Raw genomic sequence first — 20,710 nt, 5'->3', positions numbered from 1 at the left:
TGGTTTGTTGTTAAAAAGAAATTGGAAACATGGACAACGACAGGTTCATTCATGCATATTTCTTGAGGAACTTTTATTTTGACACCATAATACTATTCAATTAGCTTGCTGACAATAATGGAATTTTGGTCAAATACAATATATTTTTACAGTGTAAAAATGTACCAAAAATCTATCAAATGGTTACTGATATACATAAATGAATATGACCGAAAAAGCAAGCGCTAACAATTAGCTGTATTTAGAAAAATTAATAAAACCTGTCATTCACTACAGAAACTGTACTCTCCTCCGCCATGGTGAAAGTTTACGTCTCTCCCCAACTGGGAAACTCTGGTATCAAAATTATCTCCACATTTCCCAGTCTTGAAGGGTAGTTCATGTGCAAATTCAGAGTGGGAAACTCGTATTTAGGATAATTCCGATAGCACATGAAGGCAGTATAAAAATACAGAGCTACCTACTTGAATGGGGAAAGACTGAAATCTCCAAAACGGTTGGTCAAGATTACGACTAAAGAACATATTTCAAATCAGCAGTAAAATCTGACAACACTGGCATCATACATTGTGCTTCTTTAGCTCAGGTCACTCTAAAACAACGCTATTTTTCAGGCTGGTTCAGATAATACGCATGCTCATTCTTAAGTTGATTGACAGGTGATCACTGTATCGAAAACAGAGACTATTTAGCAGAGACGGGCCACTTCAATTAAAATGAATGGGAGAAATTGGAACACCCAACGGTTGTAGAAAAGGAAGTCCAGCCTTATAGGTAAAAGATAACATCTGAACAAAACACTTCTTTGCTGTTTAAAGGATCCTTTCTCCTAATAATGAAAATTCTGTCATCATTTACTCACCCCAATTTCATTCCAAAATAACAAAAATATAAATGTAATATATACTAAAGTCTTCTGAAGGCAAATGAGCTTTGTGTGAGGAAGAGTTTAAAACTGTATTGAAATTGTAATGCCAAATGACATTGGTTGTTGCGTGTCTCGCAACCAATCTTGACATGTCAAGTTTAATAATGCAGTAAATTTGATTTGAGAGCTGCGACAAAGACTTAATTTTCCATCTGCTTCTCACACAAAGCTACCATATTGCATCAAAAGACTTGAAATATAGCATATGCACTAATTTTATGATACTTTAATTGTGCTTTCTTGACATTTTTAGAGCTTGACAGCATCCACCCCTACTGAATGGAAAAGAGCAGCATCAATATTCTGCTTAACATCTCCTTTTGTTCTCCAGTTTATAAGGGTTTGGAACGACAAGAGGGCGAGTAAATTATTTTCATTTTGGGGTGAGCTATTCCTTTTAAAATACTTTCATACTTATGCAAACTCATGCTAAGAAAATCCATTTGTTCTCCGTCTTTGACAGAGTTAACATTTACCATGCTCATCGTTTGGCAAGGTCCCCTATAACATGGACCAGGAGTCAAGCGGCCACAAGAAATCTTTTAGAAACCACACATCCTGTCTGATAGTCCAGGCATCAGACCATAATCTGTTGTTCTGAAATTTCCACTAGAATTGATTCCAGTGAACATTTCTCATTCCCGTGTTAGAAGAACACTAATACCACTGCAGCACTTGGTGACGCTTTGGAAGAAGGGTAGGATGAAGATGCCCAATACGTTGCTCCATAATGTCTGCAACCAAACAGTGTTAATCAAAATCACCTGTACACATGGTGTGAAGAACCTGAAAGAGAGAATAGAAAAGTGAAAGCTAAAAGTCAAAATAAAACGACAATTTTGCTTTAGTACTTTCATATATTTTTGAGTGAAACAAGATATTCAACAAGAAAAAATGTAGGGTGGGACTTAATTTTATCCAGTTTGGAAAGTTGGACATTCCATACCGAAATGAAGCCAGACCTGAATGCGAGTTTGCTAAAACAATGCCTAATTAGCAATTTTGCTATTTGTTAACATTATCAAATAGCCTTAGAGCCCTAGGTGATGTCAGCGGAAAATATAGTCATTTCAAAGTAAGAACAAGTTGTTAGATTATGATGAAATATTACAAAAGCAGGGGCGAGGCCAAATAAGGGCCAAGGTGGCACTGGTCCACACAGATTGAAGGCTGGTCCACCCAGTCAAAACAGCTGGAGTACACTAATAGTTAGCAAATAAAAAGAAAGTGCATTTTGTAGCATGCAAACTTGCTCACATGTATGATAATCATCATATTCCTGGTTTGATGGCAACACATTTCTTTGGTTTGGCATCGGGGTTACTTCACATCCAACATAAACCACTAATATAGCCACATTTACAGTAATAGGGTGACCAAATGTCCTCTTTTCTGGGTTTCTAAACTGCCTAAGGCAATAAATCCACATTAGTCTGGATACATTTGAAAATGGCTTTTCCGATTTCGAAATTCTCTCCTTCAACACTGCCGTTTTCAAGCATTTTCCAAAAGTTTCTCGTCCACACTGAAACGTATAAAAAACCCGCTTAAATCCTCTTACAGTGCATGCAAAAAATTGTTGTTTAATGTACGGTCCAGATTGCAATAGTCCTTGTGTTCCGTCACCAAACAGCAATTCCAAGTAAACTTCCCTTTGAAGGAATGCAATGTGAAGGTTGTACAAAGTAACATTTGTCTTTATCAACACTATCAAAGTGGATAGCAAGCACAACAATGCCGCTACAACATAGGCTGCCATCTTGATTGTTTTGGGTTGAATGGATCAAATGACTGCGTCACATGGCAACAAATACGTCATCGTTTTCAGATATTTCAGTTTTCCCTGCCCACACTACAATGGGAAGATGGCTGTGAGGGAATGAAGTCACTGGGACAGGAAGGTTCATGTCTCAGGTGAGCTTTTAATCACAAACTTAGGGATAACACAGTCACAACTGGCACAGTAACTTCTTCAGCTTCAGAAACTTTTTAGCATCACAGGCTCCTAGTCACAACCTCTTAATCATCACAAAGTCTTTATCACAACTCTGTAGCGTCACGAACTCAGTAGCTTCACCGTGAGACTCTCGTACCAGACTCTCTCTCTCTCTCTCTTCTGGCGGTGGCGTGGCTGTTTATATGCCGCTCTCCCCAAGCTCACTGGAATTAGAGACAGGTGTTAGACATAATTTAGCTCAGGTGTAAGCGCCCTTACCGCTTTCTCTCTCTCCGGACGGGCGCTCGACCACGCACCCGCTGCCACATATCCCCACCACCTGACTCAGACCGGGGAGACATCCGGCCTGTCTACTACACCCCCCCCCCCATTTCTGGAAAGGAAGTCGGCGACAGCCATCTGTGCTCCCGGTCTCTGGACCACCTTGAACTTAAACGGATGAAGAGCCAGATACCAACGGGTGATCCGCGTGTTGGTATCTTTCATGCGGTGGAGCCATTGGAGTGGGGCGTGATCCGAGCAGAGGGTGAAGGCCCGCCCCAGCAGGTAGTACCGGCGAGTGATGACCGCCAACTTGATGGCAAGACAGTCCTTTTCTACGGTGCTGTACTTAGTCTCCCTCAGCGAGAGCTTGCGGCTAATGTACAGCACCGGGTGCTCCTCCCCCTCCACCACCTGCGAGAGTACTGCCCTCAGCCCCCTGTCTGAAGCGTCCATCTGTAAGACAAAAGGGAGAAAGAAATTGGGTGAATGTAAAAGCGGCCCCCCGCAAAGTGCGGCTTTAACCTGCGTGAATGCCTGTTGGCACTGCTCCGTCCACTGGACCAGGTCTGGAGCTCCCTTTTTAGTGAGATCAGTCAGCGGGTTGGTGACATCTGAATAATTAGGCACGAATCTCCTATAATAGCCAGCCATCCCCAGGAACTATCTCACCCCCTTTTTGGTCTTGGGCCTCGAGCAGGTCGCAATCACCGTAATCTTGTCAATTTGGGGACACACCTGCCCGTGGCCTAAGTGGAACCCAGATACCGTAACTCCACCCACCCAATCGTGCACATCTTGGGGTTTTCTGTGAGTCCTGCTCGTCTCAGCGATCTCAGATCCGCCCTCAGATACTGCATGTGCCGCTGCCATTCAATACTGTAAATGATGATGTCATCTAAATAGGCAGCGGCGTAAGCCGAATGCGGTCTGAGGATTTGGTCCATGAGACGCTGAAACGTAGCCGGGGCTCCAAACAAACCGAACGGCAGCGTCACAAATTGGTGTAATCCAAACAGTGTGGAGAAGGCTGTTTTATCATGGGAAATTGGTGTCAAGGGGATCTGCCAATAACCCTTTGTCAAATCCATTGTCGAATAAAATCGAGCAGTGCCCAACCGATCGAGCAACTCATCAACTTTTCTATAATCCACACAGAACCATACAGACCATTCACTCTTAGGAACTAGAAAAATTGCTGTGGGATTCCTCTATTACCCCCATATCGAGCATTGCATCCAGTTCTTCCCAGACAATTTTCTTTTTGTGCTTGGGTAATCGATAGGGCTACGTACCACCACCCCCGGCTCGGTCTCGATGTGGTGCCGGATGAGGTTCATATGACCTGGTAGAAGGGAAAACACATCTGCAAACTCCTTTTGCAACTTGGCAACCTCTGCGAGCTGACACGGTGAGAGGTGGTCTCCGCAAGTGACCGGGGTGAAATGATTGTGTTTTGTATTCACCTCTGGCCCGAGCTCCGCCCCCTACCGTAGCCAACATCACAGGGACTGCCTCCCTCCACAATTTCAAGAGGTTGAGGTGATATATTTGACGTGCGCCCCCTCTATCTGTTCGCTTTACCTCATAATCGAGATCCCCCACTCGTTGTGTGATCTCAAAGGGTCCTTGCCACTTGGCTAGTAATTTGGAGCTCGATGTGAGGAGTAATACAAGTACCTTATCTCCCGGTGCAAATTCCCACAGCCGAGTTCCCCTGTCATACAGTCGGCTCTGTTGTTCTTGAGCTTGGAGCAAATTCTCCTGTGTTAGTTGCCCCAAAGTGTGGAGTTTTGCTCTAAGATCAAGAACGTATTGAATTTCATTCTTGCTGTTTGAAGGTCCCTCCTTCCAAGCTTCGCGCATAACATTAAGCACGCCGTGTGGGCGCACCCATATAGCAGCTCGAATGGGGAAAATCCAGTGGAGGCTTGCGGGACCTCTCGTACTGCGAATAACAGGGGATCGAGCCATTTGTCCCAATTTCTAGCATCCTCCTGCACAAACTTACGAATCATGTTTTTAAGGGTTTTATTAAATCGCTCCATCAGGCCATCTGTTTGTGGATGGTAAATGCTGGTGTGGATTGATTTAATGCCCAATAATTCATAAAGCTCGCGTGGTGTCCGTGATATAAAGGTTGTGCCCTGATCGGTGAGGATTTCTTTCGGAATACCCACCTGGGAGATTATATTGAAGAGTGCCTCCACAACACTACGTGCTGAGATGCTGCGTAGAGGCACGGCTTCCGGATGTCGCATTGCATAGTCCACTAGGACCAATACAAAGCAATGTCCGCATGCTGACCACTCTAATGGCCCGATGTGGTCCATTCCAATTCTTCGAAGGGGACCTCGATCAGCGGAAGGGGGCACAATGGCGCTTTTGGGGTGGCCGGTGGATTCACCAGCTGACATTCGTGGCATGCCGCACACCACCTGCAGACATCGCCACCAATGCCCGGCCAATAAAAACGGGCTATTAGATGGTTCAGTGTTTTCCTTTCCCCTAAATGACCCACCATGTGATTATAGTGAGCTGCCTGGAACACCATTTCCCGACGGCTCCACGGTATTAAGAGTTGGGTTGTATCTCATTTGTTTGAGCGTCCTGCGTCACTCTATACAACCGCTCACTTATTATTGCGAAATAAGGATATGAAAGGGCGACACCCGGCTGGAGTTGTTGACCATCGATCACTCTCACTTGGTCAAAGGCGTGCTTGAGTGTTTCATCTCACGACTGCTCCAAAGGGAAATCCCCTTCGGGAAATCCCCTGAGGACGGGAGGGGCTGCAGCCTCTCCCCCTCACGTCATTGTGACGTGGAGCAGATGAAGACGGCCCTGGCTCCACCTCCCCTGCCAGAGCATCGCACATTTCACATCTTATCGCTTTTGTGCAGGACCCATCCGTGCATATTCCCTTTAATACATTTCTAAATTCAGGCCAATTATCCCCAAAATCAGCAGATGGATGAGGCGGGAACTAACCGCGGCCTCCACATGTTTTGTACCCCAAAATTTCATCACCAGGGTCACCATAGGGTATTTGTGAATATCCCCATGCACACACCTCACCCTCACCATTTTAGCTGTGCCCAAAGCCTCGTGTTGAACCAAGCATTGGTGGACCATGGTTTGATTACAACCTGTGTCCAGCAATGCTTGGTGAGTACCCCCCTTGATTCTTACCGGTATCCGGTATGCTACGGCTCAGTCAGGGGCAGCCTGCGGGGTGTCGGGGATCCGGACCACTATCCCCAGCTCCATCACTGGGCACTGATCCTGGAAGTGCCCCAGATCCCCGCAACCCCAGCAGACCGGCCCAGACATAACACCTGCACCTGTGTCAGCGGGCACTTCCACCTGAGGTGGAGAGCGACAGGGCACTGTAGAGGTAGGGGGCGGTGTCCACCTCCTCAGGCGAGGAACTGGCCTTGGTGGCGGAGCTTCCCGCCTCCGCGGGGCAGAAATGGGCTCTGGGGAGAGAGCATAGTGAGAGGGATGGGGGGAACACACAGGGGGAGGGGGAAGAGAGGGAGAGAGAGGGGGCTCTTCCGCCCTTGGGTACGCCACCAAGTGGTCCTCCGCAAGCTGGAAGGCTTCCTCCAGCGACGCCGGGCAGTGGCACTATACACACTCCGCCGTCTCCTGCGGCAGTCGATGAATCAGCTGTTCCAATACCACCTGGTCGATCACTCCCCGACGTCACGATTCCCCGCCAGCAGCCAATTCCGGCATGGGTCTCGGAGCCATTGGGAAAAGGCAAACGGGCAGTCGGTCTTCCCCAGCTTCAAGATCCGGAACAGTTGGCGATACTGTTCCGGGCTATGACCCACCCGCTGCAAGATGGACTTTTTGAGGTCGTCATAGGCCAGGAGATTAGCCACTGGCAACTGTTGGGCCGCAAGCTGGGCTTCCCTGGACAGTAGTGGGAGGAGCCTGGCTGCCCACTGGTCACACGGCCAGGCCCAGATCTCTGCGGTCCTCTCAAATAAATCGAGGAAGGCCTCGGCATTGTCCTCCGCACCGATCTTCAGGAGTGTGGGGGGAGGCAGTTGGCTGCGGTGGTCCGGGGTCGCCACTTGCTCTCTCTCTCCTGGCCGTGGAGGCTCCGGATCATGAGCCGGTCCTCTGCTTGAGCTCACAGGATCTCAAAAAACTGTCGTTCCCGGTCTTGGACTGATGCAGGCAGGCGAGGGACTGGAGGATCTCGGCCACCTGGGAGGACTCCATGGGGCGTACTTCGATTCCCGGGTTTTGGCACCAGTGTGAGGAATGAGGTCACTGGGACAGGAAGGTTCAGGTCTCAGGTGAGCTTTTAATCACAAACTTAGGGATAACACAGTCACAACTGGCACAGTAACTTCTTCAGCTTCAGAAACTTTTTAGCATCACAGGCTCCTAGTCACAGCCTCTTAATCATCACAAAGACTTTATCACAACTCTGTAGTGTCACAAACTCAGTAGCTTCACCGTGAGACTCTCGTGCCAGACTCTCTCTCTCTCTCTCTTCTGGCGGTGGCGTGGCTGTTTATATGCCACTCTCCCCAAGCTCACTGGAATTAGAGACAGGTGTTAGACATAATTTAGCTCAGGTGTAAGAGCCCTTACCACTTTCTCTCTCTCCGGACGGGCGCTCAACCACACCCCCGCTGCCACAGTGGCGTTTTAAAAATGTATCCAGTTGGGAGAGCATTTTCGAAAAGCTCCGTTTTCGATGGACAAAAATGCTGTCTCAGTGTGGACAGAAGGCCAAAATGTAGTGAAAAAAATTTGTTTTTAAACAAAAACGTATTAGTGTGGACATGGCCTAAATGTTTGGGATTTGACTTTGTATTTATATTGACGTCATATATTCTGTGTATGCATATTTGCCATTAAAACCATTTAAACCTAGCGCATCAGCTTCATTTTACCATTTACATGGCCTACATGGTTCACTGGCCGGAAATTTCTGGCCTCGCCACTGTTACAAAGACAAACATTGTTTTCTTTGGAATTACATGCGCGGATGAATCATGCAAAATATGACCAGGAACATATATTAAGAAAGTTAATAGGGTCAATTTTGATTTCAAGTTGACTTGTACATTGGTTAGTGGTGTGGTGAAGTGGTAATCAAAGTAGAAGACTAGTAATCAAAAGGTTTTAGGTGTGAATCCCACAAGGGGAAATCAATGAACCTTCACATTTTCCCACTAAGCAAGATACTTTAAGGTGCACTCAGTAATTTTTTGTTTATGTCATCTTGGACTTAAACTGACACCTAGGAGCATGGATGCAGCATCATTCAAACACAATAGTTTTCAATTACAAATGCCACTGTAGAAATTCACTATTCACAGTCAGTCGTGATTCATTTAATCCATGAGTGAAAGTGTCCAAAAACAGGGTGGTTACTGAAATTAAGCAAGTAGTATTCGGCTGGTCATGTGATCCTAACAAGGCAGCCCCCAATGGCTCTCCATGTAGAATAAAACAGATTTTATAAGGTTACTGATAGAGGTCAGCCAGTATATCAGTGCCAATAGTTGCTTTTTGGTTATTGGCAAAAATCAAAGCTGATAGTTACAGATTGAAAAAAAAATAATTATTCCTTTTTATAAGGTTATAAAAAGTGAGCACTCTGAAGAGGTTTTGTTGTTAAGTAGATACAGTATATGTTAATAATACGTTTATGTTAATATTCATGTTGATTTTGACTGATGGTGTCCCTAGAGAACAAGGAAAAAGTCTGTTATTACCTTTTATTACTGGATCACTGATGATCTATTATTGATGAATGTGTTGGGCCTCATGTATTCAGATAGAAGACAAAGGCAGGCCTAACACAGTCGTAAAACCTAACTCAGGCCCCCACATACCAGGTCATAAATCTTACTGATAAAAATCACGCCAAAATCAAACAAAGGGAGTCCAAAACAGACTACAAATCCCATGAAGCCTTGCTCACTAAAGGATCGAACTCTCAACTCCTATTGGATGAGGCACGCGACAGAACGCACCTCAACCATGACACCATCAGGAGTAGAAATACTTCTGAAATGCTTCCGGGATTTGCTTCCAGCAACTTTGCTCGCCATGTGTAGACGCAGCTCATCGCTGCTCTCAGGTGCAGCCTCGTGGCACAAGGAAGTAACGTCCGACTTGAAATTGTGGTCATACAATCTCCATCTTGCTGGACGAGTTGAGATTACTCTGTGTTCCACCGAACACTCTAACGGATCCGAAGGAGACCGCCGAGCAATCCGCATCTTCATCCGTTTGCCTGCAGAAGTGAAGAGAAAAGATTTCTCTTCCCACTTCAATCAAGTCAACGTCGCTGATTTCTCCACCAGCCCGCCGAGAATCAGCAGCCGTACCGCCCACCGACAGAGCGAGGAAACGGCCTCCCGTCATCACCCGAGCCTCGAGGAAACGAGTCGGATGAACACACATTCTGCATCCTCATGCGATTCAAGTAAGAGGTTTACGTCTGGGCAGAAATAGAATATTATAGTGTGTTATTCTTGTGTACCAAGGTTATTGCTTGTACAGTTTACGGACCGCCATGTCCGCTCATTATTAATACTCATGGTATTAATTATCACGAATTTGATTTGCTGTATTGTGGTCCAACCACATTGGACTGTTGTGCATTTCCGCCATCGTGGGTGAGACCGGCAAACTGAGTTCATCCATTAAAGAATCAAAGAACGCGGGATGGTTTACGAGCCGTCCACCGTGTCTCTGAGTGATAAACTAACAGCTGCTTTCTCTCCCACGATCACGAAATCGGCTTTGGGGCCGTCACTTAATTCTCTCTCTCTCGTACTAACCACACACACACACACACACACACACACACACACACGCACACACACACACATGCGACCCCTCACAAACATTCTGGCACACATTTTTGGCTAGTAGATAGCTTTGTGATAAAGCTCAGCTTTGTCCCTAAGCTACCATTGACTGGTTTCTCTCCGCCCACATTTGCGGCCATATTCCCTGGCCGGAAGTCTCGCATGACATACTCTCCACGAGAGTCACATCCGCCATTTTGTGCGCGTTCCTCCTTACACACACACACACACTCTCACACACACACCTTATGTGTTATAGGATTATTTTAGTTTCCATATCTAATCATATCACTATTTAGTTTGTAGTTGGAAGTTGGAAGTTTATTGACTGCATTGTATTAATTATTAATTGATATTACTGCATAAATAAACTTTGTTATATTACAAAGAGAAGTGTTTTGGTTTGTTTGCATACACCTGTGTCATGCTGACGGGATGTCAGTGCTCGGATTCAAGCCTTCATTCATTGTTTTTTTTTTCTCCTGAAAATCGATATTCTTCGGATGTCTGTAATTTAATATTGAGACTGTTATACTATCTGAATATTAGTCCCTGATTCCAGGGTGGTGCCCCGTCAATGTTAATCCTTATTAATATTCTATTGATTTTTGAAATTGATAATTATCTTTGATGATTGTTGAATTTGAATGATCAATAAGCTAGTGTTAATTTTAATTAATGTTTCATTGATGTTAACATTTAAAGATTATCTTTGATAATTGTTGATTTAAAGGATTACAAAAAGCTAACATTGATTCTCATCAAAGTTCTATTGATTTTAATAATTAATAATTATCTTTGATAATTATTAATTATTGCTGATAAACAAACACGCTCCTAAACGTAGCGCACTACATTTACTGGAGCCCCATATGAGGTTTTAATGAGTTAGATTTAATTAATTAATTTAAATATTAATTAATAACTAAAGAAATAATTACCAATTATTTCTGATAGTAACACAACCAGTAAAGCCCTACAAATGATAATCTACTGTTGATAAATAACTGCTTATACAGTATTAATTAGCCTATATGACAATGTTGACCTTAGAGAGTTTTTATTGTAATATATTGTAGATGATTGTAAGAGTGCATGTTTTGGGAGTCGCATGGCGCAATGCGAGGGTCGGACGTGTGAACGGTGAGCTCTGCTCACTTTGCAAGTTTTAATAATTTTTATGTCATAAACCAGTGAGATCCGATACACTCTGATTCTTGACTGTTCTAGGAAGACAATATGTCAAAGAATTCAAAACCCTCGGGCTCTGGAGACATTAAAAGGCACTTACGTGCTCAAGCTGAAGCCCCTAAGCAACAGGCTGAAAGCCTGGGACTCAATTTGGACAGTGCGTTGAAAAAGATTCAGCATCAACTGTTGAACATGTCGGCAATGCTGGCGAAGATTGTTGCTGACTTGGAGGATGTTGCTGTAATATGTCGATCGATCACTGCCATGGAGACAAAATTCACTGAGATGGTTACAAGAATGGTGGATGTTGAGAAACAGATCGATTATCTGTAGTCATCGGAGAGGGAATTAGCTGCTAATCCACTAGTGACTAAGACAGACTTGGAGCGTGTCTGGGAAAAGTTGGAAGACCTTGAGAATCGTAACGGAAATCAAAACAACGTCCGAATTGTTGGAATTTCTGAAGACAAAGAAGGCCGAGATGTGGTGAAATTCCTAGACGGGCTCTTCCCGAGTCTGCTTGACATAACAGGCCATAAGCTGGAAATAGAGCGAGCTCACAGAGTTCCGGCTCAGAGATCCACGGAGGGAGACAGACCCCGATCAATTCTGGCCAAATTTCTGAGATCATCTGATAAAGATCTCGTGTTACGAGAGGCGAGGAGTAAAGGAAGGCTTTCTTGGAAGAACCACAACATTTTCTTGTTCCCAGACTTTGCGAATTTGACAAGAAAGAAACGTGATCAATTCAAGGAATGCAAGAAACTCTCACATCAATGGAAGGTCACTTTTGCACTGATGTTCCTGGCTAAATTGAGAATAGATACTAAGGATGGCCTCAAAATATTTACATGCCCACAGCAAGCGATGTCCTTCATAAAATCAATGGAATGAGTAGGTCATTGTGTGATACTCTCTATGCAGCCGAGTGGGTCTGACTCACTGAACATTCATTTGACTGTCCGAGGAAACTGAGTGCCTTCTTTGTTTCTTTTTGTGCTGGTTCCGCCTAGCGGCTGGAGTTTGTTTTGTGGAATAACACTCTTTCTGGACAGTTTGTGGATGAATCTGCACGTTCTTTGTGCTTATGCCTCCTATTGGTTGGAGTTTGTTCTGTGGAATATTTCTTGCAAAACATTGGAGTGATTAGGGCATCTGTTGCACTCATGTAACAGCCAAGTGGGTCTGACTCACTGAACATTCACTTGACTGTCCGAGGAAACTGGGCGCCTTTATTGTTTCTTTTTGTGCTGGTTCTGCCTAGCGGCTGGCGTTTGTTTTGTGGGGGAACACACCTTCGGAACAGTTATGTGGATTAATCTACAAGTTCTTTGTGCTTATGCCAACTATTTGCTGGAGTTTGTTTTATAGATTATTTTCTGTTGTGTAATTCTGTCTCACAAAATTTGTATAGAAGCACCGGACTTATTTGATGGCAAAGTTGTCGCGGGGGCTCTCGTAGGCGTACATGGACTGTTTGAGTTTAGAGGGATGGGTTGGCACTGTTGTGCGCGGGGATAATGCACACATTTATCTTTTTTCTGTGTTTTTGGTTCAGGGGGAAGTTCAGGATTTGATTGTAGCACTAATGTTGGAATGTGGTCGTTATAATTTTATTTTTGACACACAATCTATTTTTTTCTAAAATGTTAAAATGTCAGATGTTAATATGAGTGGATTGTCTCTCTACATGTGGAATGTGAATGGGTTGGGGCACCCCATAAAAAGAAGGAAGGTTATTTCTTTTCTTAAACGTAAGAAATATGATATAGTGTTTCTTCAAGAAACACATCTTTCCCTGCAGGAAGCTGAAAAATTTGGGAAGATATGGGGTGGACATGTTTTCTTTAGTGCTGACTCAAGTAAGAGCAGGGGAGTCATTACATTGATAAGTAAGCATCTACAATTCAAATGTCTCAAACAGATTAAAGATAAATTAGAAAGAGTCATTATTGTTTTAGCAGAAATTCAGGGGCAAAGTTTGATTTTGGCTAATATTTATGCACCTAACGCTGATGATCAGGGCTTTTTTATAGATCTTGAAGGGATGTTGCATGCCACTGGCACCCCTCATGATATAATATTGGGAGGACACTTGAATCTTTTGATGGACTCAGTCCTTGATCATAGTGAAGCAAAAGTGTGTAAGCCCCATAGAGAAACATTGACACTTAAAAATCTTCGTCTTACAGATATTTGGAGACTTCTGAACCGATCTTGTAGGGACTATACATTTTTTTCATCAGTCCATAAGATTTATTCAATAATAGATTTTTTTTAATATATATATCTAAGTTCCTCATTTCATCTGTTGAAATGGATTTTATCTTGTTGTTCAACTGGAAACTTTATTCTCAGATCACACCCTGGTGATTTTAGAGGTGTTGCCACATAAGGAGAAAAATAAATTATATAGTTGGTGCTTTAATGTATCCCTTTTGCAAAATCCTGAATTTCAACAAATGCTAAAGGCTGAAATCAGTGTCTATATGGAGACCAACTGGTCCTCAGTATCCTCTGTGGGCATGGCTTGGGAGGCACTTAAGGCAGTTCTGAGGGGTCGGATCATACAGTATGCCTCATTCACCAAAAAACCCAAAACACGAGAACTCGTGGAGTTGGAAGGGAATATTAAATGTGCCGAGGCAGAACTGAAGCGCTGAATGCCATCTGATGGCCTCAGAGAATTGACCCAATTGAAATACAGATATAATACTATTTTGTCACGGAAGGTGGAGTTTTGGCTATTCAGGGCAAGACAGTCATATTTTGAGTTGGGGGACAAGCAGGGAAGCTTTTGGCTAGATATATAAAGCAGAGAGAATCTTTTTCTACCATTCCCTCAGTGAAATCTGCTGGTGATGAAATATTTACCTCAGCCATTGATATTAATAATGCTTTTAAAGAGTTCTATCTTGATCTCTATAGTTCCACGTCTTCGTCTACTGATGAAGACATTAGAAACTTTGTGTAACTATTAGAACTCCCTAAACTGACGACTGAGCAAAACAATTCTCTTGATTCTGAGATAAACTTGGAGGAGGCCTACAGGAAAGGCTCCAGGGCCAGATGGCTTTGCCACTGAATTTTTTAGATGTTAAGCTACAGAAATGGCTACACATTTGTTAGAAGTTTATATGGAATCGTTAAAGAATGGGAAGCTTCCGCCAACCATGACTCAAGCCCGGATCAGTCTGATTCTTAAAAAGGACAAAGATCCAAGCTAGTGTAAGAGTTACCGTCCAATTTCCCTGATAAAAATATTGTCAAAAATTCTGGCTAACCGATTAAGTAAAGTTATGACATCTCTTATACGTATAGATCAGGTGGTGTTTATTCAGGGCCGCAGCTCTTCTGATAACATTAGGCGTTTCATCAATATTATGTGGTCAGTGGCAAATGATCAGACTCCTGTCGTGGCCATCTCACTTGACGCCAAAAAGGCATTTTGAAATGGTAGAATGGGATTATCTTTTTAAGATTTGGGAAATATACAGGTTCGGGAATACATTTATTGGATGGATTAAGTTACTTTATAGACACCCGGTAGCGGCGGTACAAACAAATTGATTAATTTCAGATTATTTTACTTTGGATAGGGGCACCCGACAGGGTTGCCCTGGAACCATTAGCAGCCGCGATAAGAAGGGAAAATGATTTTCCAGGGGTGATGGAGGGAGGTGTGGCGCATAAGCTTTTGCCTTATGCAGATGATATTTTATTATTCGTCTCCGACCCCATTAGATCTATGTCTTGCCTCCATAGAATTATTAATTCCTTTTCTAAATTCTCAGGATACAGAGTCAATTGGTCTAAATCCGAAGCTTTGGCTCTGACAGCGTACTGCCCAGTAACTGCTTTCCAGCCGGGCACCTTCCAGTAGCCCAAACAGGGCATTAAGTATTTGGGCATTTTATTCCCAGCAAATTTGTCTGATTTAGTTAGAGTTAATTTTGACCCCTAAATAAAAAGGTTTTTGAGCGATGTGGGCAGGTGGGCTTCATTACATTTATCTATGATTGGGAAGGTTAATGTTATTAAAATGAATTGTATTCCAAAATTTTACTCCCTGTTACGATCTCTCCCTGTAGATGTCCCCCTCTCTTATTTCAAGCAATTTGATAGCATAGCGAAGTCCTTCATTTGGAATGGTAAGCATCCTAGATTACATTTTAATAAGTTACATAGGCTGATTGACAAAGGTGGGCTAGGCCTACCCAAGATTTTGTTTTATTATTATGCGTTCGGTCTCAGATATTTGGCTCATTGTTCGCTTCCACCTGAGAGAGCCCTCCCTGGTTTTGTATTGAACAGGAAGTTCTTGCCCATATTTTACCATTGCAAAGCCTTTCTATCAAACTAATCAGAGAAGTTAAGTTACACCCTGTTATCTCGCATTTGCACGAGGTATGGACAAAAGTGTCCAGAGTGTTTAATTCTGACATTTATTTAAATGTTGCCTCAAGCATATGGCTGAACCCTAAATTATGTATTAATAAGTTCCCTTCCTTCGGTTAGAATGGATTGTGAGGGGGGTTACTACACCCGGTGAGCTATATGAGAGTAGAGTGTTGAGATCTTTTGAAAAATTGGTTCAACATTTTGGGATTCCCAGATCTCAGTTCTATAGGTATTTACAGCTGCGCCACCTGCTCTGTATTGTATTTGGGAGTAGCACCCCCCCCCCCCCCCCCCCCCAAAGCAGCAGATACTCTGGGAGAGGTGATTACTGCTTTTGGAAAAGGTTATGAGGCATCAGTGTATTACTCCCTGCTAATTCAGAGTCTTGGGGTCGGAGTATTAACTTCTATCAAGAGATTATGGGAGAAAGATTTAAACTTGGTATTGGAGGAGGAAGTGTGGGCTAGGATTCTAAAAAATGTCAAGTCTGCATCTAGAGATGCAAGGGTGTGCCTTATGCAATTCAAGATCTTACATAGATTCTACTGGATCCCCTCTAGATTGTATAGGCTTGGTCTTAAAGATACCCACCTGCTGAAAAAAAGTGTTAACTGAAAAAAAAGAAAAAAGGAAAAAAAAGAAGAGTGCATGTTTTGTTTCCCTTATGCGTTTGTTTGAGCTGGGAGCACAGACTTTTCAAAATTAGAGTCTCCAATGTATTTCGGGCTTGTTTGCAGTTAAAAGTCCTGCATTATGGACCTAATCTTGTTTTTGGTTTTATGATTATTGGGATTTTAATTGTAAAATAAACTGCACCTGGGATTTTATTCATTTTGGACTCTTGTAACCTCTATGTCTGTCCCAGTGACAGTAAAGAAAGACTAGGAAATAAATGTTTTTTTTTTTAATAAATCTTAAAATAAATTTTAAAAACTATCGGCCAATTAATCAGTTATCAGCTTTTTCCACCAACTTAGTTATTGGTATCGGCTAAATCGGTTGACCTCTACTGATATGACTGAAGTCATGACTTTATACATTATAAAAATTTTAATGAGGAAAAATGTACTGAGTGCACCTTTAAACCCAGGTTTGCTCTTGTGGGACTGTGCCTGTGATAAGTTGCATTGGATAAAAAAAAAATCTACTAAATGACTCATGCAAACAATCTTGGTAATATGAATACACATCAGTTCTCTATAAATCTTGGGTTAAGTAGGTTCCATAATTACACACATGAAGTTACATTGAAGATTACATTGAGAAACTGTTCATACCAGATGTGAATGAAGCTGAGAATGGCAAAAAGAATTCCAGCAATGAGGGACACAGGAACAGCCAAAAGAGCTGTGATGATACGGTAAAACCAGACCCTGGACACCTCGAAAAGAGCATGACTCCAGATCCACAACCGATCCCCACTGCGCACTGACACTGGTTCTGCTATCACATCCTCAAAACTCACCTGGCAACAGAGAAGATTTGGACACAAGATTTTGACCATCATGATCCCAAGATTATTGTACCCAAATTTGGTGAAATTTTGATTAAATGTGTAGGACGAATTTGAAAAAGTTTTTGACAGGATTGTAACCAGTATGTTCTTTGTAATAGGCGTTTATGTTCTAGGCATATCGGTTTAAAAGTTATAAGCTAAAAGAAAGTTTAAACTTTAAACTGTTAGTGGCACTAGAGGGTTTAAATGGTAGACCTCCAATTTGATCAGACTTTATAGACACTACCCTATAAGTATGCCAAATTTCAGCTTTCATATGATAGAAAGGGTCAGCCATAGACTTCCAGACAAAAATAAAAAATCTGTCATGATTTTCTCACCCTCGTGTTGTTCATGTATGGCTTTCTTTTTTTCCGTGGAACACAAAAGTATATGCAAGTCACGATTTACATTGATTGTAAAAGATGTGATGAAAGTGAGTGGTGAACAAGACTAACATACTGCCTAACATCTCTTTGTGTGTTCCACAGGATAAAGAAAGTCATATGTGTTTGAAACAACATGAGAGTGAGTACAAAATGACAGAATTTTAGTTTTTGGGTGAACTATTTCTTTAAGTCCTTATCTGTTTTAAATGGATCATCATACTAATTATAATATAGATCACATGTGCTACATATTTAGTATGTTTCTGGACATGGACTATGTTTCAACTGAGGACTGTGATGTTTAGTGCAATTACGTGCTGTTAGAACATACAGTGGCAAGAAAAAGTATGTGAACCCTTTGGAATTACCTGCATTTATGTATAAATTTTGTCTTAAAATCTGGTTACAATCTTAATCTAAGTTACAAAAATGAACAAACACAATCTGTTTTAACTTAAAACACACAAATTATTGTATTGTTCTTGTACATACTGAATACATTCCAACATTCACAGTGTAGGTTGGAAAAAGTATGTGAACCCACAGGCTAATGATGTCAACAAAAGCTAATTAGAGTCAGGAGTTGTCAACAACATTGGAGGTGTGGGTTAGAGCTACTTTGACTTTTGAAAAGCATTCACAAGAGCATCTGCTGACGTGGACCATGCCTTGCAAAAAAAGAGATCTCAGAAGACCTACGATCAAGAATTGTTGCTTTGCATAAAGTTGGAAAGGGTTACACAGTTAGACAAATTATCTATAAATGGAGACCTTAACCCAATAGATATGCTGTGGAATGACCTCAAGAGAGCCATTCACACCAGACATCCTAAGAACATGGCTGAGTTGAAGCAGTTCTGTAATGAAGAATGGTCCAAAATTCCTTCTGAACGTTGTGCAGGTCTAATCTGCAACTACCTCAAACGCTTGGTTGAGTTTATTGCTGCCAAAGGAGGATCGACCAGTTATTAAATCCAAGAGTTCACTTATCCTTTTCACAGCACTGTGAATGTTTAATGGGATGTGTACAATAAAGACATGAAAGATTCTAATTGTTTGTGTGTTGTTAGCTTAAGCACATTGTGTTTGTCTATACTTGTGACTTTGATGAAGATGAGATCGCATTTTATGACCAATTAATGCAGAAAACCAGCTTATTCCAAAGGATTCACATACAATTTCTTGCCACTGTATACAGTATGCTGTTGACTACTGTAAGTCTTTAATAGTTTGTGTGATTTTCCTGCTCTGCTCAACCACTAAGCAGTGGCTATTATTGGCCGCACCATTGGAGATATTCACACACATTCCTCTAATCCATTTACAGCTACCAGCTGTGGTTGTCTAAAATGTCAAGACAAAGTTCTTATCTACCACACCATAGTAACATGAAATACAAAGGCTATTTGGAATATGATGCAGCAAAATTATTTAATGATGCTGCAAAATACGACTGCATTTTACTATTTGATAGCACTTTAAAGGTGCACTTAGTAATTCTAATCCAATACACTTTTTGTCAATTTCTGCAAATATCTACTCACAGTCTGCTAGCTGTCCGTTCTGTGGGTGGGCTGAAAAAAAATCTAGTATTTGTACACAGCCCTGGCTCTGTAGCTGAAGATAATGGAATTTTGGTCATATACAAGCTATTTTCACTGCGTAAAAATGTACAACATGTATCAAATGGTTGCTGATATACATGAATGAATATGACCAAAACGGCAAGCACAAACAATTAGCTGTATTTAGAAAAATTAATAAAACTTGTCATTCACTACAGAAACAGTACTCTCCTCTGCTATGTTGAAAGTTTACGACTCCTCCCATCTCGGAAACGCAGGTATCAAAATAATCTCAAAGTTTCCCAGTCATAATTACAATTTGAGGGGTCATTCATGTGCAACTTTCGAGTGGGAAACTCGTATTTACGATAATTCTGATAGCAGCATTAGTAAAGTTTGGTGTTGTTCTATGGAAAAAATGCTGTGTAAAGTTCTTTAAAAAATAACAGGTTTGGAACAACATGTGGGTGAATAGTTGACAGAATTTTCATTTTTGGGTGAACTACAGTATAGAGATCCTCAGTATGTAGTCCTAAAACCTGAAAGACAATCAGAATTTTTGAGTAAAATGGTTAACATAATTTGAAGAGACTTTCACGTTTTGTTCTACAACATAAAATACATAGTCATACTATGTTTTTAAAAAACAGAAGTTGCTAACAAGTTGCTAAATAAAATTCCATTGCAAATGAGACTTCCCGGTTGGCCTACAAGTTGACATGGAACACAAAAGATGTTAGGCAGAATGTTAGCTTCAGTAAAAATTTACTTTCATTGCATCTTTTTTCCATAAAATGAGAGTGAATGGTGACTAACATTCTGCCTAACATCTTATTTTGTGTTCCAAGAAAGAAAGAAAGTCAAATGGGTTTAGAACAAAATGGATGGATTAAAAAGACAGAATTTTCTTTTTTGATAAACTATCCATTATAGTATTACTTGAACAAATTACCTTTAGACACTCATTTATTTGTCTTGGATCCCTTTCATTGATGAGAGGCCTGGTGTCACTTTGCGTAGAGATGACATCTTCCTCCTCCTCTTCCTCCAGGACGGTTTCCAGCTGTGTCTTCCATGCCTGTTGTCCCTCATCATCCTCACCATCCCCTGTGTCTCTCAAGTCAATCTCTGTCTCCCTTGTGTCCATCCTCCGCATCATGGTGCCCGTCATCAATACAAAGGTTGCAAGGTCACAAAATGGGTCACCCACAGCATCGAAAAACACACATAAACACGGTTTTACACACCTATATCGTACACACACTCCCACAAATAGTGTGAATGGAGAGCAGTCTTAGCTGCCTTAAACTTGAAACCAGGATATGGGATATATTAGGAAAGTGACTGTGCCCTAACAGGCATTCCCAAGCAGGATCCAATGGGAAGGTGCCAGACCCCACTGATACATCTGCTATAAATACCGCATTGGTCAAATGCAGACTGCTGGTAAACTTAGAAGAGCCCGTAAAAGAACCAGCATATCAGGAATGTATTTAAATATTTAAGAGAATGGATTGAAACTATTTTGAGCACTGAGCTTTGTGTTAGTAAGTACAAAGATTACAGTAGACTATTCGAACTCTTTGGACATTATTGGGAAAGAGTATGTAAAAAATGTGCTAAAAGTTTGGCTCAATAGCACCCCCTTTTAGGGATAGAGAATACATTATCT

The 20,710-nt window shown here is 42.0% G+C and overlaps 1 protein-coding gene across 1 annotated transcript; it reads right to left on the bottom strand.

Moving 5' to 3' along the window:
* Window positions 1-54: 54 nt before the first annotated feature.
* LOC127426128 (caveolin-2-like) lies at window positions 55-20,341 on the bottom strand. The gene is made up of 3 exons (XM_051672678.1): window positions 19,991-20,341; window positions 16,867-17,054; window positions 55-1,714 (listed from the first exon to the last, which is right to left on the bottom strand). Exons 1-3 carry the CDS (start codon window positions 20,207-20,209, stop codon window positions 1,564-1,566), a joined length of 558 nt encoding a protein of 185 aa, XP_051528638.1. The 5' UTR covers window positions 20,210-20,341; the 3' UTR covers window positions 55-1,563.
* Between the last annotated feature and the right edge of the window lie 369 nt (window positions 20,342-20,710).

This window comes from Myxocyprinus asiaticus, chromosome 35 (genome assembly GCF_019703515.2).
Source record: "Myxocyprinus asiaticus isolate MX2 ecotype Aquarium Trade chromosome 35, UBuf_Myxa_2, whole genome shotgun sequence".
NCBI lineage: Eukaryota > Metazoa > Chordata > Actinopteri > Cypriniformes > Catostomidae > Myxocyprinus > Myxocyprinus asiaticus.
Note: the sequence above shows the minus strand (reverse complement) of the source record. Positions and strands in the feature narration are given on the sequence as shown.